Source organism: Canis aureus, chromosome 14, assembly GCF_053574225.1.
Source record: "Canis aureus isolate CA01 chromosome 14, VMU_Caureus_v.1.0, whole genome shotgun sequence".
Taxonomy (NCBI): Eukaryota; Metazoa; Chordata; class Mammalia; order Carnivora; family Canidae; genus Canis; species Canis aureus.
Genome location: NC_135624.1, coordinates 3,457,548 through 3,476,214, shown reverse-complemented (window position 1 = coordinate 3,476,214; position 18,667 = coordinate 3,457,548). Strand labels below are relative to the sequence as shown.

Here is an 18,667-nt window from a genome sequence, read left to right as displayed (position 1 = left end):
GTGTTTAGTTGTTTTAAAAACATATGTAAGATGGGGATCCCTGGGTGGCGCAGAGGTTTGGCTCCTGCCTTTGGCCCAGGGCACGATCCTGGAGACCTGGGATCGAATCCCACATCGGGCTCCCGGTGCATGGAGCCTGCTTCTTCCTCTGCCTGTGTCTCTGCCTCTCTCTCTCTCTCTCTGTGACTATCATAAATAAAAAAAATTTTTGAAAAAAAAAAAAACATATGTAAGAGTTTTTACTTCTTGGTAATTTTATTTGCTCTCTGACAACTTGAGGATTGTTTTTCTTAGTGTATAATTGAGAATTATTTTTTTTACAATTGAGAATTATTAAAAGAGGAACAAATGAATGATTCCAGTTGAAACTTTTGTGTCAAGGATTATTTATCAACTTATCTTGTTTACTTTTATAAAACCTTAATAAAATGTGGCTAATAAACATAAATGTAAGCAGTATGATTTTCTTAAAATCTGCATTTCTTTCATTCTTTTCATTCATTGTTGATCCATCCCCTTTTTTTCTGAAGGCACCTTATAAAATTTGAAAACTTTAGCTTCTGTAAGCCCATTATATATTTTTGAATCTATCCTTTCCCCTCCCCTTTCTTATATATACACACACACACACATAAATACACACACACACACATACTCTCTCATGTAAGTCAACATTAGGAGCTCTCATTAATCATTTGGAAAATTGCCTTTTTAAAAATTTATAATTCTTCTGTTGCCTCTTCTTTGCAGATGACATAGATGATCCATATATCGTGTGTTGTTTGCTATGACTGTAGATTATACTTACAGCATTGGGACAGGCAGCAGCCCTTATGCTGAGGAAGGGCTGGAGCTTTCATTTCTTTTCATTTCATGAACTAGTTTTCTCCTTTGAATCAGAAGATTTGTATTTGTGGTAGTTACTTATAGAAACAAATTTATGCTATATTCAAGTATGCTGATGATCAAAAGAACAGAAAAAGAACTTTACATTTGTTTCATTCCAAATTACCAGATAGGGGAATAAAAGCAAAAAACTGAGAGACAAAATGTACATTATATAGGAAAATATTGAAAAAAGGAAAAAAAATTTAAAAGGAAATTTTAAATAGGAAAGTAAGATAACAGAATTAAGATCATCATACAGACCAATTATGATTGTAAATGTAGATAGGGTAAATTTACCTAGTAATAAGGAAAGATTCCCAAATTGGACCTCAGGAAAAACTCCCAGGTTGATTTTTTTTTTTTTAAGATTTTATTTATTTATTCATGAGAAACACACAGAGGCAGAGATACAGGCAGAGGGAGAAGCAGGCTTCATGCAGGGAGCCTGATGTGGGACTCGATCCTGGAACTCCAGGACCGCCAGAGGCTGAAAGCAGGCACTAAACTGCTGAGCCACCCAGGCATTCCTACCAGGTTGATTTTGAAAAAGATTCTGAAATTGTATTCAGCCAGTGTCCTCAGGGTCAGATCTGTGAGAGTCATAGAAATAGTGCTCTTTCTAATTGGCCCTTGCTGGTTGTGAAATACTTTGGCTTCATACATAAGTGTCATCTAAAACAAGGTAACTCAGATTGAAAGTAAAAGAAAGCAGACGGCCATACTATTACTATCTACATTAAAATCAAGGCAGAAGCATTAAATGCAGCAGGAGCTCCTGGAGGCCCCATATTAGTATTTAGCTGCTCATCATGGTGGGCCTGGGGGTCAGGAGAGGAGACAGCACGGCCAGGAGACCTTCAGAGACTCGAGCAGCAGCTCTTTTGGAAATTACATTAACAGAATATGGGAAGAGTAGCAGACTTCTCTTAGCTCATGGAAGATGGGTAGATGCTGTGCCCAAGATCGCGAATCCGAGAAACCACCGAGGAGCCGACACCGATGCAAACACACGAGGGTTGATTTACAAGCTCCAGCATGGGTCCAAGTGCACCCGACACAGCGGAGCAGGGACTTGGACCCCGAGACTAAGCGGCGTAGCAGCTTTATAGGGGCCAGTGGCCCATGGGATACGCAGAATGTTGCACAGTCAGGCTGGTCCGCTGAGCCGGATTTCCGATTCGGGTGTGTCCTGGTCTTTGACTAGGGCGGGGCAGCGCCCTAAGTAATACGCAGGTCAGCACAAGGCGGGTGCAGCCCAAAATAGAGTCAGTCCTGCTCTGCTTGTCCAGGGGTAGGGGATTTTGTTAAATTTCCTGAGTCCCACAGTAGACAAATATGTAAGGATAGAGGAATGAGTCCATAATTTTGATCTCGCGTTGAACTCTAAATCCTGAAAACAGGCCATACACCTGCTTTCAAGTGCCTGTGTGACATTTACAGAAGGTAATTATATAATTGGCCACAGAGAAATCCTTGATAAATTCCAGGAAGTTGAAATAGTACAGACCACATTCTCAGATCACAGCGAAATAAAAACAGAAAATAATAACAAAAATAGAAAAGAGTAAGACTGTAACATCTGGAAATGTTAACACTACTCTTAAACTACTGCTGGACCCTAGTAGAAAACAAGATTTCATTGCAGCATATATTTTTAAAATTATTATGAAAACACTTACTATTCAACCTATAGTTTATGACTAATGCTATATTCAGAAGGAAATTCATTACTTTAAATGTAAGTCAAGCACTCCACTCAAAAAGTTAGGGAGGAATAAAACTAAAATAAAGCTGAGGAAAGCAAAAAGGAGTGCTTAATAAAGGTAAAAATTAATGAAATAGAACCAAAAAGCAATGGATTGATAAATAAACCCAAAATCTATTCATAAAAGACATTAAAATAGACCCTCCATAAGACAAAAAAAAAAATACCCAAAATTCAAGATAAAATTGAAAATAAATATGAAAACTTGATTAAACTGCTAATTCTTAAAGGAAAATAGCTGTGGAGGAAATAGAAGCTACATCCTGAAGAGAATCAGGACTACATTTACTTTCAACCTAGACGGTAATGCATTTAATCTTTAAGAAACAGATTATTCTGGTGTTGTTTAAACTATTTGAAGACATAAGAAGAAAGCTTTCACCTTTTTTTTTCTTTACATAATCAGTATACTGATCCCAAACAGTACACCATGAACTATTTTCACTACTGAGTATTAATGTGTAAAAGTCTCAAATAAAAGATGAGCAAGTAGAATCCAGAAAAAAAAAAAATCATACTTCATGACCAAATGGTCTTTATGAAACCAGTTCTTTTTCTTTGAAACACGAATAATAATTTATACTTACATACTCTACTTATATCCTTATATTCCGGTATGAACTCCTCTCCCCCATCAGATTAGTTCTAAAGACATAGCCATCTCTGTTGTAGTTACACTGTATATAATTTCGTAGAACTGAGGACAGTGAGCTCAAAGTAAACATTTTTTTTTTTTTAGTAAACATTTTTTTTAAAGTAAACATTTTTAATTAACTAAATTAATTATGGGAATGAAAGGATCGTTCTTGGGACCCTGGGTGACTCAGTGGTTGAGCATCTGCTTTCTGCTTAGGGCGTGATCCCAGAATCCCAGATCGAGTCCCACATCGGACTCCCTGCAGGGAGCCTGCTTCTCCCTCTGTCTGTGTCTCTGTCTCTGTCTCTCAAGAATAAATAAATAAAATCTTAAAAAAGAAAGGATTGTTCTTTAAGAAATCCATTAATATAGTTCATCATATTAATGACTCATAAAGGAAATATGTAAATATCTAGATGCTGAAGAGACATGTTAAAGTTTAATATCCATTCCTAATAAAGAATTTGAAATGCAATTGGAATAGAGATATCTGTGTGTTAAAAACATATTTCTCTCTTTTTAACAATTTTCACTTTATTGGGAAATAATTCACACATATAGTGCACATATTTAAAGTATACAACATGATAATTCGATATGCATATACATTTTAGAGTAATTACCACACTCGAGATAATGAACACATTTATCACCTCATATAGTTAATATAGTTAACTCTTCTATGTGTGTGTGCTGTGAGAATGCTTAAGATCTCTCAGGAACTCTAGAGTACACAATATACCATGTTATTAATTATGGTTACCATGTGGTATCTTAGATCCTCAGATCCTCCTCTTAAACTAAATATTTGGACCCTTTGACCTATATCACCCTATTTCCCCCACCCCCAGCCCCTGACAAGCACCATTCTATTCTCTGTTTCTGTAACATTGGAAGAACATACTTCTCTTAACCCAAAAGCTAGAGCACACCCGTTCATGAAAACCAGAGGTGTTCTCACTAGAATAAGAAAAGAGAAAAAGACACCCACTCTTCGCTTTATACTTACCTGTGCTGGCTGGGTATTTTACAATGATCAGTAATGACTTTTACAAGAAAAAATGATTGTGAAATTCATGTGGCAGCCTTGAAAAATATGTATGGTGTTAAGTTAAATGAAAAAGTAGCACACAACCTTGTACCTACCATCGTTGTGATTAAAAGCACGTATGAGGCGTACACTGGAAATGAATGAAAGGCAGTAGGCAGGTGGATTTTTTGTTGTTGTTAACATCATATTATTTGATATATAATATTTGATAAAAATTTGATATATTTTATTTGATACAAATCATATAGATTTTATTTTTTTAAGCTTTTATTTATTCATAGAGACAGAGAGAGAGGCAGACACACAGGCAGAGGGAGAAGCAGGCTCCATACAGAAGCCTGACGTGGGACTCGATCCCAGGTCTTCAGGATCACACCCCAGGCTGCAGGTGGCACTAAACCGCTGCGCCACCGGGGCTGCCCCCAAATCATATAGATTTTAAAAGAAAAGAACTAAAAAGGAAAAACAGCAAGTGAGGGCAACTGGGGAGAAAGCGTTCTGGCTTCTAATGGGTGGCTCCCCATGACTGTGGCTGTAATCTTTCTTAAAGGAGTCTTAGGACTCCCGGCAGAATGCTTTCAGCTGATCAAGAAAGCTGGGAAAGCTAGGAGGTCCTTCTCTCTGCTTTGCATACTTGGATTACAGAAGCCAAATTAATAAATGAAATATTGATAACTCTAATAAGTAGACATTGATGGCAATTTGAGCAAGTCTCTAGAAGGAGCAATTGATGAAGTAGCAGAAAACTGAGAAGGCCAGATTTCAAACACAAGTCAGCTACGTCAGGTAAAAATGGTACGCTGTAATGTCTATTGTTGAGAACTAAGAAAACAGAGAGACTCATCAAGAAAAAAATATAAAAATCCATGTAACTGAGCACTGCCGCTCAGTGTTCTGGGAGTGTGACTGGTACTCTGTAGAAGGCAGCTTGACAGTGTATTTCAGAACAGCAGCTGTTAACAAAGTCCCCTTTAGGGTGATTTTCCTGGGGCAATTGGCAGAGTGGTATGCAAAGATTTATGTTCAGGAATATTCATCACAGCCTCATTTTTAATACTAAAAAAAGGCATGTAACCTAAATATGCAAAAATAGAGAATTACCAAGATAAAGTAAGTATTTGTGCAAAGGCATACTTCACAACTGAAGAAAATCATGCTTCAGCAGAATATTTAATGGCATAGAAAATACTTAATGACAATTGAAAATAGGTTCCTAAATAGTATATATTATATGATTTGTATGTTACAATATATCCATACTTAGAGACAGAAAAATAGCTACAAAGAAATATTCCCAAGTGTTAAAAATGATTTGGGGATGAGTGTTGAGAGCAGGTGATTCTCATTTTTGTTTTCAGGCTTTTCTGTGTTTTTCTGAATTTTCTTAAAGGAACATATAAACTTTTAGAGCTTAAAACAATGAGCTTAAAGATTATCATAATCCCAAAGCTTAGAGATAACCACTGAGAGTATCTTGATGTAATTCCTTCTAGTATTTTTTCTAGCCTCTTTTCTGTATATAAAAATAGAAGATACATAAACACTTTATATTTTTATATATACATTAGAATGATATTGCATTACATTTTGTATTGCCACCTGTCCTCATTAACCACACTCCCACCCAAAAATAAAACAGAATCCTTGTCACAGCCTAGAAATAATGTACAGTTACATAAGTTACGTAAAGAGTGATTAATCAGTTGATGATTATACATGCTTTGAAAATACAGTGATTAGAGCAAACCAATAGTTGGTTTAGCTGTTTAATAAAGAAGTGTAGTTTTGTTTTTGTTTTGCAGTTAAGTATAACTTAACATCAGATGGTAGTTGCATTAGATGAACCTTGAAGAACCTTTGCAATCCGGAGGTTGTGAGGCTAATGGAACAGTGTTCAGCTCTTTCCCATTAATGATCTTTTGGAAAATCTGGCTGTTCTGACCCCAAGACCGTAATCACATTGTGTTCTAATTTCAAGCAAAATTTTGAGGAGGAAACCAAGGTCCCTCAAGAGCTAACCTTATAAACTTAAACCATTAAGTGACATACATCACTGCAGATATTTAAAATTCCTAGATTAGCTAAAGTATGACTGTTGTCATAATCTGTAGAAAACATGTAAAATGATCAGGTCAAAAGACATTTTTTTTAAAGATTTTATTTATTCATTTATGAGAGACACAGAGAGAAAGCAGAGACACAGGCAGAGGGAAGAGAAGCAGGCTCCACACAGGGAGCCCGATGCAGGACTCGATCCCAGAACCCCGGGATCATGCCCTGGGCCAAAGGCAGACGCTCAACTGCTGAGCCACCCAGGCGTCCCCAAAAGGCATTTTAAGATGAAGAGAGGCCTGGTTGTAAGGGCCTCTTGTTCAGATTGGGGGTTTGTTTTTAAAATTTATCACCTGTTCTCTGTTAATTATGAAAAGAAGATGCCTAATTTGGAAGTGTACCCTGGTACTCTTCAAATTAAAATATATTTTCAGTTTTTTGGAAAAGGAGATTATGGGAGGCTTTCCCTGATTGGCCATCAGCTGCTATTTTAAACTTATTCTTTATATATATATATAACTTTATATATATCTTTATTTTATATATATATATAAAAGTATATAGATACATATATATGTATCTATATACACACACACACATATATATATCTATATACTTTGTCAAAAAGGAATAAAGGCCAGATATATTATGACCAGGTAGATCAACAGCACCAAACATAATTTTTCTCCTTCACATTGCCTTTGACTTACAGTTATTTGACTTCATGTAAAAATTATTTTTTCACTGTAAGTTTTAGCTAAGTTTTGGAATTATATGCAACATTAAGCAACCTAAAACAAAAAGAAAACACTATTTTCTTCCTACAGAGACACAGTGTTTCTAGAAAATGCTTCATTGCTTTCCTGTTATAATCTTATCAAGTCACTTCATTGCTATTTGTAACCTATGAAAAATTTGTTCTCCTAACAGGTTCCTCTTTAGCATAGAGAATAGACACTGCTTATGTACATCTTAGATTTATGGTTGACTCTGAGAAATGAATACTCAGATCTGGTCCTGCTTCCAATTACTGTCTTTGTCAAAAAATATTTTTCATGAAGCTTCTAGACATTTATGGACAAAAAGGCTCATATGTAGACTCAGTACAACTCTTAGTAAACTCACAGAGTGAATTGATTTACACACTCCAGTTTTCTCATCTATTTGGTTTTAAATTTTTTCAGTCTAGTTTAATAGTTATTTTCCCATTCATGTCACATGGATTATCTGGCTTTTCTTCTCTCTCTGCTTCACTGTTTTCTACTCTCCCATCTCCTAATGATTATAACCTCTGTGGCATCCTTTCAACAGTTAGGGCTGGAAAAATAAGCTTTTAAGCTTTGCTTGCTGCAAAGATTAAAAGCACCCAGTTTCACAGCCGATCTTGAGCTGATTTAAGCAAATTCAAAATCCAGCGCAGCTTTGAGCAGCAGCGCTACTGCATATCTGGTGTCACGTCCTAATGCCACCTCCCCTGAGCCTGCATTCTGAGAGCATAACTGGGGTATCAACTACTCTCCTGTGTAAACTTAAAATATTTATTTGTAATTTTGTCTCAAGTATGTATTTTATTTGTGTTTCTTGTTTTCTTTTTCAGCCTCATTGACTGTAATTTCGGTAAAAGCAGTCTCAGGCATGATCACTTTTTCTGTGATGGATCAAATGCAACTAACTTATCCCATCTTCTATATCATGTGTATCATTATGATAGCATCTTGTGTTTTCCAAGTCAAGTAAGTTAGCTTCTACATACTTAGTAATCTTTCAACATCCCTGTGCTTCTCTGCGCATTCATCTTTATGGGCGTCCGTTGATCATTACAATTAGGTGTAACTGATGTAACTGATTTCTAAGGGTGAAGAGTCTATAGCTTGTCCTCAGCCAGCATGCCTTGCTTTATCCTTCGTGTCCAATAATAAGCTTGCACTAAGCATTGCCTTCATATCTTGTGAATTCTAAAGTATGCCGTAATCTAGCTAAGTGCACTTTGATACTTTCCTGATGCTCTTCTGCTTGTAATTAATATCCATCATATGCAGGTTGTCATTAGCAATAAATCAAAGGGGCAGGTCCACATCCAGGATGTCATTCTAAATATAGGAAATACCTGAACCCTTCACCTTCATCCTTAGCTCATGCTCATTAATTGCACAGGGATGGACAAAACCAGACGTTTGGCTGGGAAGGAAATCCTTTACCCAGAACTTTGCATCCTTGGCCAGAATTTCCTTTGTACCCCTGGGATCATAGAATGATTGTTTTATGTTTCTCTTGGGGTCTAATTGTGGTGACATGGAACATTTTAAATTTCTGTTCTTCCCCCACCCCCACCACCTCCATCTGCCTCACTCACTTCCCCTCCATTTCACATCATGATTATGCCCTTCCCTGCAAGACTATCTTTGGTCAGCCAGGAAGTTTTCTGTTTATCCCAAAATCTATGCAAAAGCACCATTCCGGTGCCAGCTGGGAGATCAGAGCCTATCATCAGGAAGAGAGTGATGCTCTCCATGGCAGCTAGCAGTCAAGTCTAATCGTTATGGGTTGGACATAGGCCCTGTTGCAAGGAAATGTGGACAATGACTGGAGAAACCCAATGGTTTGTCGCAGTTTCATCTGTCATTTCCTTATGAGAATGAGTGTGTTTCTAATGCTTGACCCTCGCTACTTTGTTTCATCTCCCTTTCTTCTTCTGAGATAATCAGCACTGCTAGAATATCTTTTGGAGTTTAGTGATTGTTATCTTTCAACTCAGCTTTATGAATTTAAGAGGCAGGTACAACTGAAGGTATACCGGATTCCCGTCACCCTTGTTCTGGCTCTGCCTCTGCCACACTGGACCTACCTTGAACACATTGGAACTGTAGGACTGGCCACCCAGTGAAATAACACCCAAGGAGATGTGTTTGTTCTCCTGTATATATCTGTATATGTATATATACATGTATCTGTATGTATATAGATATGTGTGTGTATATGTATATATATATACACACACACATCTACATGCATGTATATATTCATACATAAGTGTGTGCACACAGGCACGCATGTGCACACAAGCTCAGGCACACTTGGGCCTACCCACAAAACTTTTTTTTTTTTAAGTTGTGCCAGGACAGGACCTAAGCATTAGTGCTTTTTAAAATTGTCCAGTTTATGTCAGTGACAGGGCAGCACAGCTTCATTGTGGGAAACTGAATCATGTTGGTGGCCAAAGTGAGAAGCTGAGCTCCCACATGTGCTCTGCAGCTGGAGTCCTGAGCATTGTTTTTGAAATATTAAACATTCCTTTACTTCTCCATCTTCTTTCTTGGCACGTGGCATGTCAATGGATAGCTATACTATTCCCCAGATATGATACTTAACAGATTCTAGGGTCTATCCTAATGAATCAGCTCCAGTGTGATACTGGTCCAGCAGCTTGAATCGCTTCCAACTCAAACTTCTGTGGCCTCAGAATATGATTAATTACTTTTCATTGTTACTGTTGTTGGTTTAAACAGACCATAAAACCTGACATCTGATCTCATACATCAGATGCATATAAGCTATGAGCTATGACTGCTGATTGGAAATGCCCTTTTACTGCACTTCCTTTTCCTTTGTAGTTGTAGCTTAAGTTTCTTGATGTTACTGTTAACATGTTGCTGTGCGTCTCTTAAAGTCCAAGCCCCAGTAAGTGTCTTCTGCTCTAGGTTCCTGAATCAAGCTACAAAACTCTACAACACAACAATGGTGGTGCCAGTCAACCACGTCTTCTTTACGACCAGTGCCATTATAGCAGGTGAGCTTCGGCTTTCTACACCTAGGTGATTCTACCCCTACACCAGGCATAAAATCAAGTTTCTTTCAGAGTAAATGAGACAAGGAATCTTTAGGTTAAATGAGACTGTGAATTCAAGACTCTCATCTTAGCTCTGCTTTCTGGAGTCTTCTCCTTGCCAGCCCTTCTGATAATCAAAGCAGTGGAAGCGTCCTAACTCTTCTTCCCTGTCCCTCACTGCCTTCATCAGAGTGGGGCCCAACACTGAATCCAGTGTTCCATGGAAGGCCAGGCAGATGAGAATACAAACTACTATCTTTGATGCTCTGGACTCTATTTTTTACTATTCTGGTTCTTTGGTATTTCCAAATATGTGTGTGTGTGTGTGTGTGTGTGTGTGTGTGTGTATGAGACACAGTAGTTTTTTTAAAAAAGCGTAAATTTGAAAATTGGTACAGACAAAAATATGGTAGATTCCGGTCTCTCACTCCTAAGGTTACTCCTTATGTGCCCTTGTTTATTGGCTTATTGGATATATTTACTACCATCTCATATTGGAAGTTCATTTGCCAAAGCAAAGTTTATGCATTTTGGTAGTAATTAAGGAATATGTTACCTAATTGGCACATCTTTCTTATTTCATGGTGAACAATGCGACTGCTAGTGGGCAGTTTTTAAGAGTAATTGATGCATTTTTTTATTTCCCCAAATTGAACCTTACTTTTAAAGAGAAAAATCATATACAAAGACATCTGATTTTTTAAAAGCATTTTATGCTTGTTGACAAAAGAAAGTAAGAAAAGATTTCATATTTGTGTGCCCTAGAGTTATTAGAAAAAATTAATAGGGCCAAAAAGAGTTACAGGCATGACATGTCCCCTAATAGTTAATATTAATGTTGTAAAGATGTGTAAAAAAATATAGTTCCCTTGAAAAGAATCTTTTGTAGGAGGACCAACAGGGCTGGAATCTCAGTACTCAACACACCAAGTAATTGATGAGTCAGGGAGGCTGGAGCTTTCTGGGAGTGATCATTCATCTGCTGTTGAAGTATGGAATGGAGGTGAAGCTTCTTGACTAACTTTCCCTTTTTGCCCCCATCAAAAAGTCTAGCTTAAAACTAAAAGTCCATACCATATTTTGCCTATAAATTGGTAAAGTTTCTGTTTCATACTTTTTATTGCAATAATTGATGCCAGCAAGGCTACAGTATCATAGGTGCTGCCATGGAGTTGGGTGGTATGATACTGCCCTCCTAGAACTCAGTTTCATAGCTTTTATCTAGAACCTTAAAAATATTTTTAGTCTTTGATCCTACAGTGCAACAATAACCACAATAACAATAACCCAATCTAAAGATGGGCAAAGGACTTGAATAGACATTTCTCCAAAGAAGATGTACAAATGACCAGTAAGCACATGAGAAGATGCTCAACATCACTAATCATTAGAGAAATCTAAGTCAAAATCACAAGGAGATACCACCACCTGTACCCATTAGGATGGCAGATAGAAAAAAATTAACAAGTATTGCTGAGGATCTGGAAAAAATTAAATTCTTTGCACTGTTGGTGGGAATGTCAAATGAAGTAGCCACTATAGAAAACACTATGGCAGTTCCTCCAAACATTAAGCATAGAATTACCACACAGTTCAGCAATTCCACTTCTGGGTACATACCCAAAAGAATTGGAAGCAAGTACTCAAACATACCTGTATGCCTGGGTGATAGAAGCATTATTTACAGTAGCCAAAAGGTGGAAGCAACTCACATGTCCATTGGTAGATGAATGGAAAAAGAATAAGTGGTATGTCATACAATCAAATTTTATTCAACCTTAAACAGGAAGGAAATTCTGACCCATGCTACAACATGGAAACCTTGAGGACGTTATGCTGAGTGAAATAAGAAGACCAGTGCTGTATGATTGCACCTATATGGGGTATTTGGAGTAGTCTGACTTACAGGAATGGGAAGTAGAAAGTAGAGTGATGATTGCCAGAGGCTGGAGGAGGGGAAAATGAAGAGTTGTCCTTTAATAGGTATGGACTTCCAGTTTGGCAAGGTGAGAAAGGTCTGGAGATTAGTTGTTCAACAGTGTGAATATACTTAACACAACTGCAAACTTAAAAATGGTTATAATGGTAATAAGCTTTATGTTATTTATATTTTACTACAAAAATTTTTTTAAAGATGTTTCTACTCTTTAAAAAAATTCTGCTTTAAACAGCAATAACTAGAAAAGTCCTAAGATGCTGAGAAAAAAAAAGAAATATGTACAAAGAAGTTTATTGCTACTTGACTAAAGCAAAAAAAAATTTCAAAACCGCTTAAAATGCCCTTAGAGAAATGAATATTATGGTGCATCTGCTTAGAATAACACGAAAACATTAAAATGACTACAAGGAAGTGTGCAGTAATGTGGAATAATGCTCATCCCCTTGACAGATACTTATTAGAACTGGACTTGGGCTTCTTCCTGGACAAAGCTTATTCTCTAGGTGAGGATATGGGCTTCTGAGAGCACTCCTCAGGTAGAGGACTCTGTCTTGTTCATCGTGGTATCTGCAGCACCTAGCACAGTGGCTGGCACGTAGGACTCCATAAATATTTGTCGGATGACTAGGAAGGCTAATATCACACACACACACACACACACACACACACACACACACACACAAATTCAATTCCAAATAATACATTATTTAAAGATACCCTTTAAAAGAAAACAACAACTCTCTGAAGGCTTTGGGACCTTAGACCAAGAAGAAATCATCGACACCAGCAAGAAGAGGAGAAAAGTTTATTAAACAACACATCCAAGTTTTCCTTCACCCAAAAAGGAAGACCCAAAGAAGGAGAAGGGAGAGAGGGTGGTGGCAGTAAGAGATGGAGCTGGGTAGAATGGCAGTTGCTGCTGTTCCTTGCGGTGCCTGAGCACACACATGGCATTGCTAAGAGTGCCAGCATGAGTGGCTAGTGCTGCCCTAAAGGGAATGATGTGTCAGAGGCCTGAGTCTACTCAGACTCTCTCAGGTCAGGCTTGCTGATCCCTGGCCTAAAAGGGTAGGTGAGAAATGTCACTAGAGTTTTGTTTTCTTGCATGTTCCAGTGGGACAAATCTTAGACTGGGTAAGAAATGTCTACTTCTTACAGGGCAGCCCTGGTGGCTCAGCAGTTTAGCGCCGCCTCCAGCCCAGGGTGTGATCCTGGAGTCCCAGGATCGAGTCCCACATCAGGCTCCCTGCATGGACCCTGCTTCTCCCTCTGCCTGTGTCTCTGCCTCTCTCTCTCCATGTCTCTCATTAACAAATAAAATCTTAAAAAAGAGAGAGAGAGAGAAATATCTACTTACAAAAGTTATGTCAATTGTGTTGATTTTATAGTAATAATAATACATGATTATTGAAGTCTATGAATCTCTGTTCTTTTTGAAATCACTGAAGATTTTAAGTGTGGCATGCAAATATTTTAAAACTAAGCTACAGAATTTATATTTTAAGGATAACTGTACTTAGAAAAAAATAATACATTAACACAATTTGAAAAACAATGTGTAAGTAATATATTCCAAATATATATATATATATATATATATAACATATATTTTTACCCTAAAATTAAGTTTGTCTTTTATTCCTGCTACAGGTATCATATTTTATCAGGAGTTCCTTGGTGCAGCTTTTGTAACTGTATTTATATATTTTTTTGGGTGAGTAGATGTCTCATAAGTAAGGAATGTGAAATCCTATTACTTTTATGTGGGATTTTTGGCATTGTACTGAGGTATATAAAATTGGAAGATAACATAAGAAACATTAGTTTCCTGAGCTCTTAAAAGAAACATAGTTTTCAATTTAACACCCTATACAGAACTCCGTTTCTTTGACTTGGTAACTTGGGTCTCCCTCTGAGGATTCAGAACCTGGGGATTTCCAGTTCCAGGCAAGGTCTAGATAAATCCACAGGCTATTGTAGCTACTCTATGACTTTTCTGTACTAAATCAGACCTACCTTGCTCTAGGAAATTTCTAGGTTAGAACTCACTCAGGAACCACAGATGCCTCTGGAATCACCTAGAGTAAAAGGTTAAGTCTGGGGCAGGTTATTAGCTTTGGACCTAATAACGTCAGATTGGTGGTATCCCTTTCTTGTGTCTGGGCCCTTTTTAGCCCTTCCTGGAAATTTGGTCAGCATCATTGCTGACATGCCTGCAAACAGAGAGCAGAACTTTGACAAAATATGACCAGTGTGTAAGATCTTCTGTTGGTTACAGCTGGCACTCCATTAATGCTTAGCTGTTTCTTGATCTGGTGTTCTGCATGACCATTATTAATGCAGACTTGAGCCCAGACTATTTTCAGCATAGAAAACCATCTAAGCTTGAAAATTCAATTTCATAAGATACTTGGGTAAGCCTAAACTTCTAGGAAACTATGACTATTCTTATGGCCAAGGACAATTAAATTTCTTAGAAAATTAAAGAATATATATATATTTTTGCTCATGTTGCATGCCAGGTCTGGGCATGCATGGATAGAAAATGAGACCTAGTGTCTACCCAAAGGGTTTAGAGCCTGAATTAGCCTCCAGATGGTAAAAACCTGGGGCAGAGATTTATTGGAAGCCACCCAGGTCTTGGTTCTGGGAAAAAAATATAATTGGCTGTAGCAATTAAGACAAATTCTAGAAGGCTTACCCTGAGAAACAGGAAAAACAAACCCAGTGCAATTTATGTCATCATGTAGAATATGGGGCTCAGTTATTTAACACCATAGGTTGTTTCAGTGTTCTTGTGTTCTTTATTAATATTATTCTTACAGGTGTTTTCTGTCGTTCCTTGGTGTGTTTTTGGTCACAAGAAGTCGAGAAAAGGAACATCTGCCACAGTCCTACATTGATTTTGGAAATATTCCTGGTAAAACTGTATATTCTTTAACTTACGATGGAAAACTTTATCCTTATAAATTAATAGTTGCTGGTGTTATTTGGGGTGTTAAAATCAATATAAAACATAATTCTTATCCTCAGAAAAGTGTTTATTTAACGATGAAACCAGAGGCAATGTTTTAACTGTCAGTGTTAATAATCATTTATTTGAATGTCAGTTTTACACAGAACACTGGCCCCATTTTCTTGATTTGGTGTTGCAAATGTCTTTTTGGGGGGTTCCTTAAACTGAAAAAGGAGGATAAGAGTGGGGAATGACTACCAGCAGCAGGGGTCCCCTGCTGCCTGGAGAGCCTTTGAAGGAACTTCTAAGGACAGGGCATTAGGCTGCTAAAGAAAACAGTCCCTGGGGAAGACTGCAGTGGCCTGTGTACAGTGGGGACAGAAGGGGTGTTCTTCACAGTCACCCGAATGTGGGAACATGGGTAGCTTCTCCCCCCGCCCCCATTGCCTTCTTCATCCTGACCATCAAACATGTGCATGTAGGCAGTCCTCCACTCTCACTGTAGTCACGCAGACAACAGAAGCAATCTTTAGAGCATAGCAAACAGCTGGCTGTGTCCTCACCTCTTCCCCTGCCCACCCAATATCTCTGGCTTTGCTAGGGATTTGGGGTGACCTGCAGGTTTCTAGACAGAAGTAATGACATTCTGACAGCTTCCTCTACCATTCTGTTAGGTCCAAGTCTTTGAAGCAAAAACCATTAAAGCCTTCATGCTCTACCTGAGAAAATAGGACCCAAGGAATTCTGTGTTCTCTTTCCTTCTTGAGCCCTCTTATCAGCTAAGAGCAAGAATTGGTGTTTGTGGCAAAGATGTGCATTGTAAATGACTTGGATGGTAAAATAGTGTTTACGTATTTTTAATGCAATTTTTCATTTCACAAAGCCCCATCCAGAAGATCAGCAACAGCTTTTAGAAGCTGCTGTGGGAGTCTGCTTTTCTTTGTTGTTACATGCATTAGACCAAACATGGAAAAGGAGAAAGGACCCCAGGAAGGAAGGTGTGGAGATGAATGGATGCTGCATGTTCACCTCTCTGCTGATCCAACCCAATTTCCATGCCCAGCACAGTAGGCCCTGGGTGGTGGGGAGACCACTCTCTCCAGGGACAGTGCATTGTCCCCATTAAGGGACATTGAGTTCCGGGGCCTTTTCTTCCTGATGTTTATCTCTTCTTCTGTTGAGAGAGTGACTACATCGTATTTTTTAAAAAGATTTTATTTATTTATTCATGAGAGACACAGAGAGAGAGAGAGAGAGAGGCAGAGACACAGGCAGAGGGAGAAGCAGGCTCCATGCAGGGAGCCCGACATGGGACTCGATCCCGGGTCTCCAGGATCAGGCCCTGGGCCAAAGGCGGCGCTAAACCACTGAGCCACCCGGGCTGCCCAGACTACATCTTATTTTAAAAAGGGAATGAAATGTGGCCTAGAGAGAGAAATTATTATTAAGACTTATTCTTTTTTTAAGAGAGCAAAGGATTTTTTGTGATTGTTATCTCCACAGGGAAACAAGTGTTGGACAAAATACAACCAGATTCAAATGGCTTATCCTATGGAACTTTGCCTGATGGAAGTGTCTCAACAAAGAGCCAAAGTGGAGAGAAGAAAGAGGACTAAAATGCCGAGAGGGATGGCTGCTGGCCTGCTATTCGATACCACCTTTAAAAAAACTGCATATGTTCCATTTGTGTCCACAGCTATTTTGTGCTGACATGTGCTAGCATTACACAGCCCTTTATCCCACCTCCTTTTTTACAGACAACCAGGCCTTCCTAAGCTCTGACAGTCTAATGTCTTCATGGAATGTAATTTGAAGTGTTCCCCACACCCTGGACTTCCCCCTTGTGAACATCTAACCGGCTAGATTTTAATTAGACCCTGGCTCCCTAAGCAGGACTGTCACACAAAAATGTACATTCATGATTTTGGCTCCAGAACACATAGGCTGCCTTTCCCACATGACTTATAGCATCAGCTGCCTTACTTTAAAAGAGACATGTTCATCCCACAACCTCATTCCTGTACCAAAGGTTTGAGAACATTTGTTTCTCCTACAACATCTTTTATGAGCCTCCCCCATAAGGATCTCACCTTTCTATTCCTAAGTTAGAACGGTGAATCATCTTTTCTGAAAGTGAGCCCTATTGTAACTGTCCTTTGAAAATTAAGGGTATCTTTAAAATTAGAGTTTTGTAAGTGGCATTCTGTGATGATGTATACCTTGGCTAGTGAACTTTTTCAGATTAAGAAAGGAGCAATTTAAGAATTAAGACCCAATTTTTCAAAAAATATAGAATGATGAACATTTTCTTCAGCTATATGATCCTATTATACTTGAAACTGAAAACTTCATATCCTGTGCTTATATATGTGTAGTTCTTATGACTTACCTAGTGGGTTTATTATGTTTTAACTCGACACAAGTCTCAAAAATTGTATTTAAATTCTTAGTGTTATTTTCACTAGGACACCATTTCTTCCCCCAATTTATTATCCCAAGCTTTATAAACTCTTCTAGGCAAAAGTACAGCTATGAGTAGAGAACTGGATTTTAGCCATTTAAATCTGTAGACGTAGCCAGGTGGCGCAACCTGAGTCTAGAGATGACGGCTGTGTGCTCCTGTACCCTGAATGGCTTTTCTGCCGTGACTAGTCACATATCTACTAAGATTCATATGCCCATAGAGTCCATAATCATATATGTTATTTATGATTTACTAATATATTTAAATGACATGAAAAGAGCTAGCCTTCATTGTAACCAACATCAAGTAATAAGCCCTATCTTTAATGACATTTCAAAACCTTCAAATCACTTCTAACATACTAGTCCAAAGTTGTTCCAGCCAATTGTCCTCCCAACTTGTGAAGGTTGTGTGACTCAGAGCTATTGAAACTGCAAACCCCTTAACTACTAGGGGTCTTCTAGCTTTGTTCTTTGTCATAAACTATACCCCTGACCAAACCTGGTTACAAAGGCAAGATTTGAATCCATCACCATTGTCTGAATAATAACCTAGAACTCATGTTTGAACTCCTGGTAAGAATTCCTGCTATTGTGGAAAGTATCCCGTAATTCAAATAAAGCAGTCATATAATTTATGGCATGTTTTACTGAATTGGTCCAACATGTTGGCACTGGAAGGCTCAACTAAGAAATGTGTCTGGTGTCTTAAACTAAAGATTTCTGATGACTCTTAAAACTGGTTTCAAAGATTGGGAAAATATTTAGACTAAAGAGTTTCACTTGAAGTAGGGCTACATTTATAGCTACAAAACGTGGTTTTGAGCATTGCAGAACTTTGTACAGACACAAGCATAATGCCAATACTTTAGTAGTTGCCAACATTTGCATCTTTTAAAAGTTTTGAGAAATGACATTGACTTACGCTCATTTCAGCAATCCAGCAATGCTTTAGAAGTCCAGGCAACATACAAAATATATCAAGACCTAATTTTACTTTCCATATTGCTTATTCAAAAGGAGAATAGGAGTGAATAGGAGTTTTAGTTGTACTGGCTCATAAGATTTTGTAAATTACAAAGTGCATGAC

The 18,667-nt window shown here is 38.0% G+C and overlaps 1 protein-coding gene across 5 annotated transcripts in view; it reads left to right on the top strand.

Annotated features, from left to right (window-relative positions):
- The window catches only part of NIPAL2 (NIPA like domain containing 2), a 76,457-nt gene extending 58,242 nt beyond the window's left edge, over positions 1-18,215 (top strand). For 4 of the 5 annotated variants that reach the window (XM_077846706.1, XM_077846705.1, XM_077846704.1 and 1 more), the window contains exons 7-12: positions 7,991-8,126; positions 10,092-10,180; positions 11,097-11,222; positions 13,809-13,872; positions 14,984-15,078; positions 16,618-18,215. In XM_077846706.1, the coding sequence (XP_077702832.1) occupies positions 7,991-8,126; positions 10,092-10,180; positions 11,097-11,222; positions 13,809-13,872; positions 14,984-15,078; positions 16,618-16,730 (623 nt within the window). In that variant the 3' untranslated portion in view covers positions 16,731-18,215. The remainder of the gene's footprint in view (positions 1-7,990; positions 8,127-10,091; positions 10,181-11,096; positions 11,223-13,808; positions 13,873-14,983; positions 15,079-16,617) is intronic. The other variant, XM_077846703.1, reaches the window with a different exon arrangement.
- The last annotated feature ends 452 nt before the right edge of the window (positions 18,216-18,667 follow it).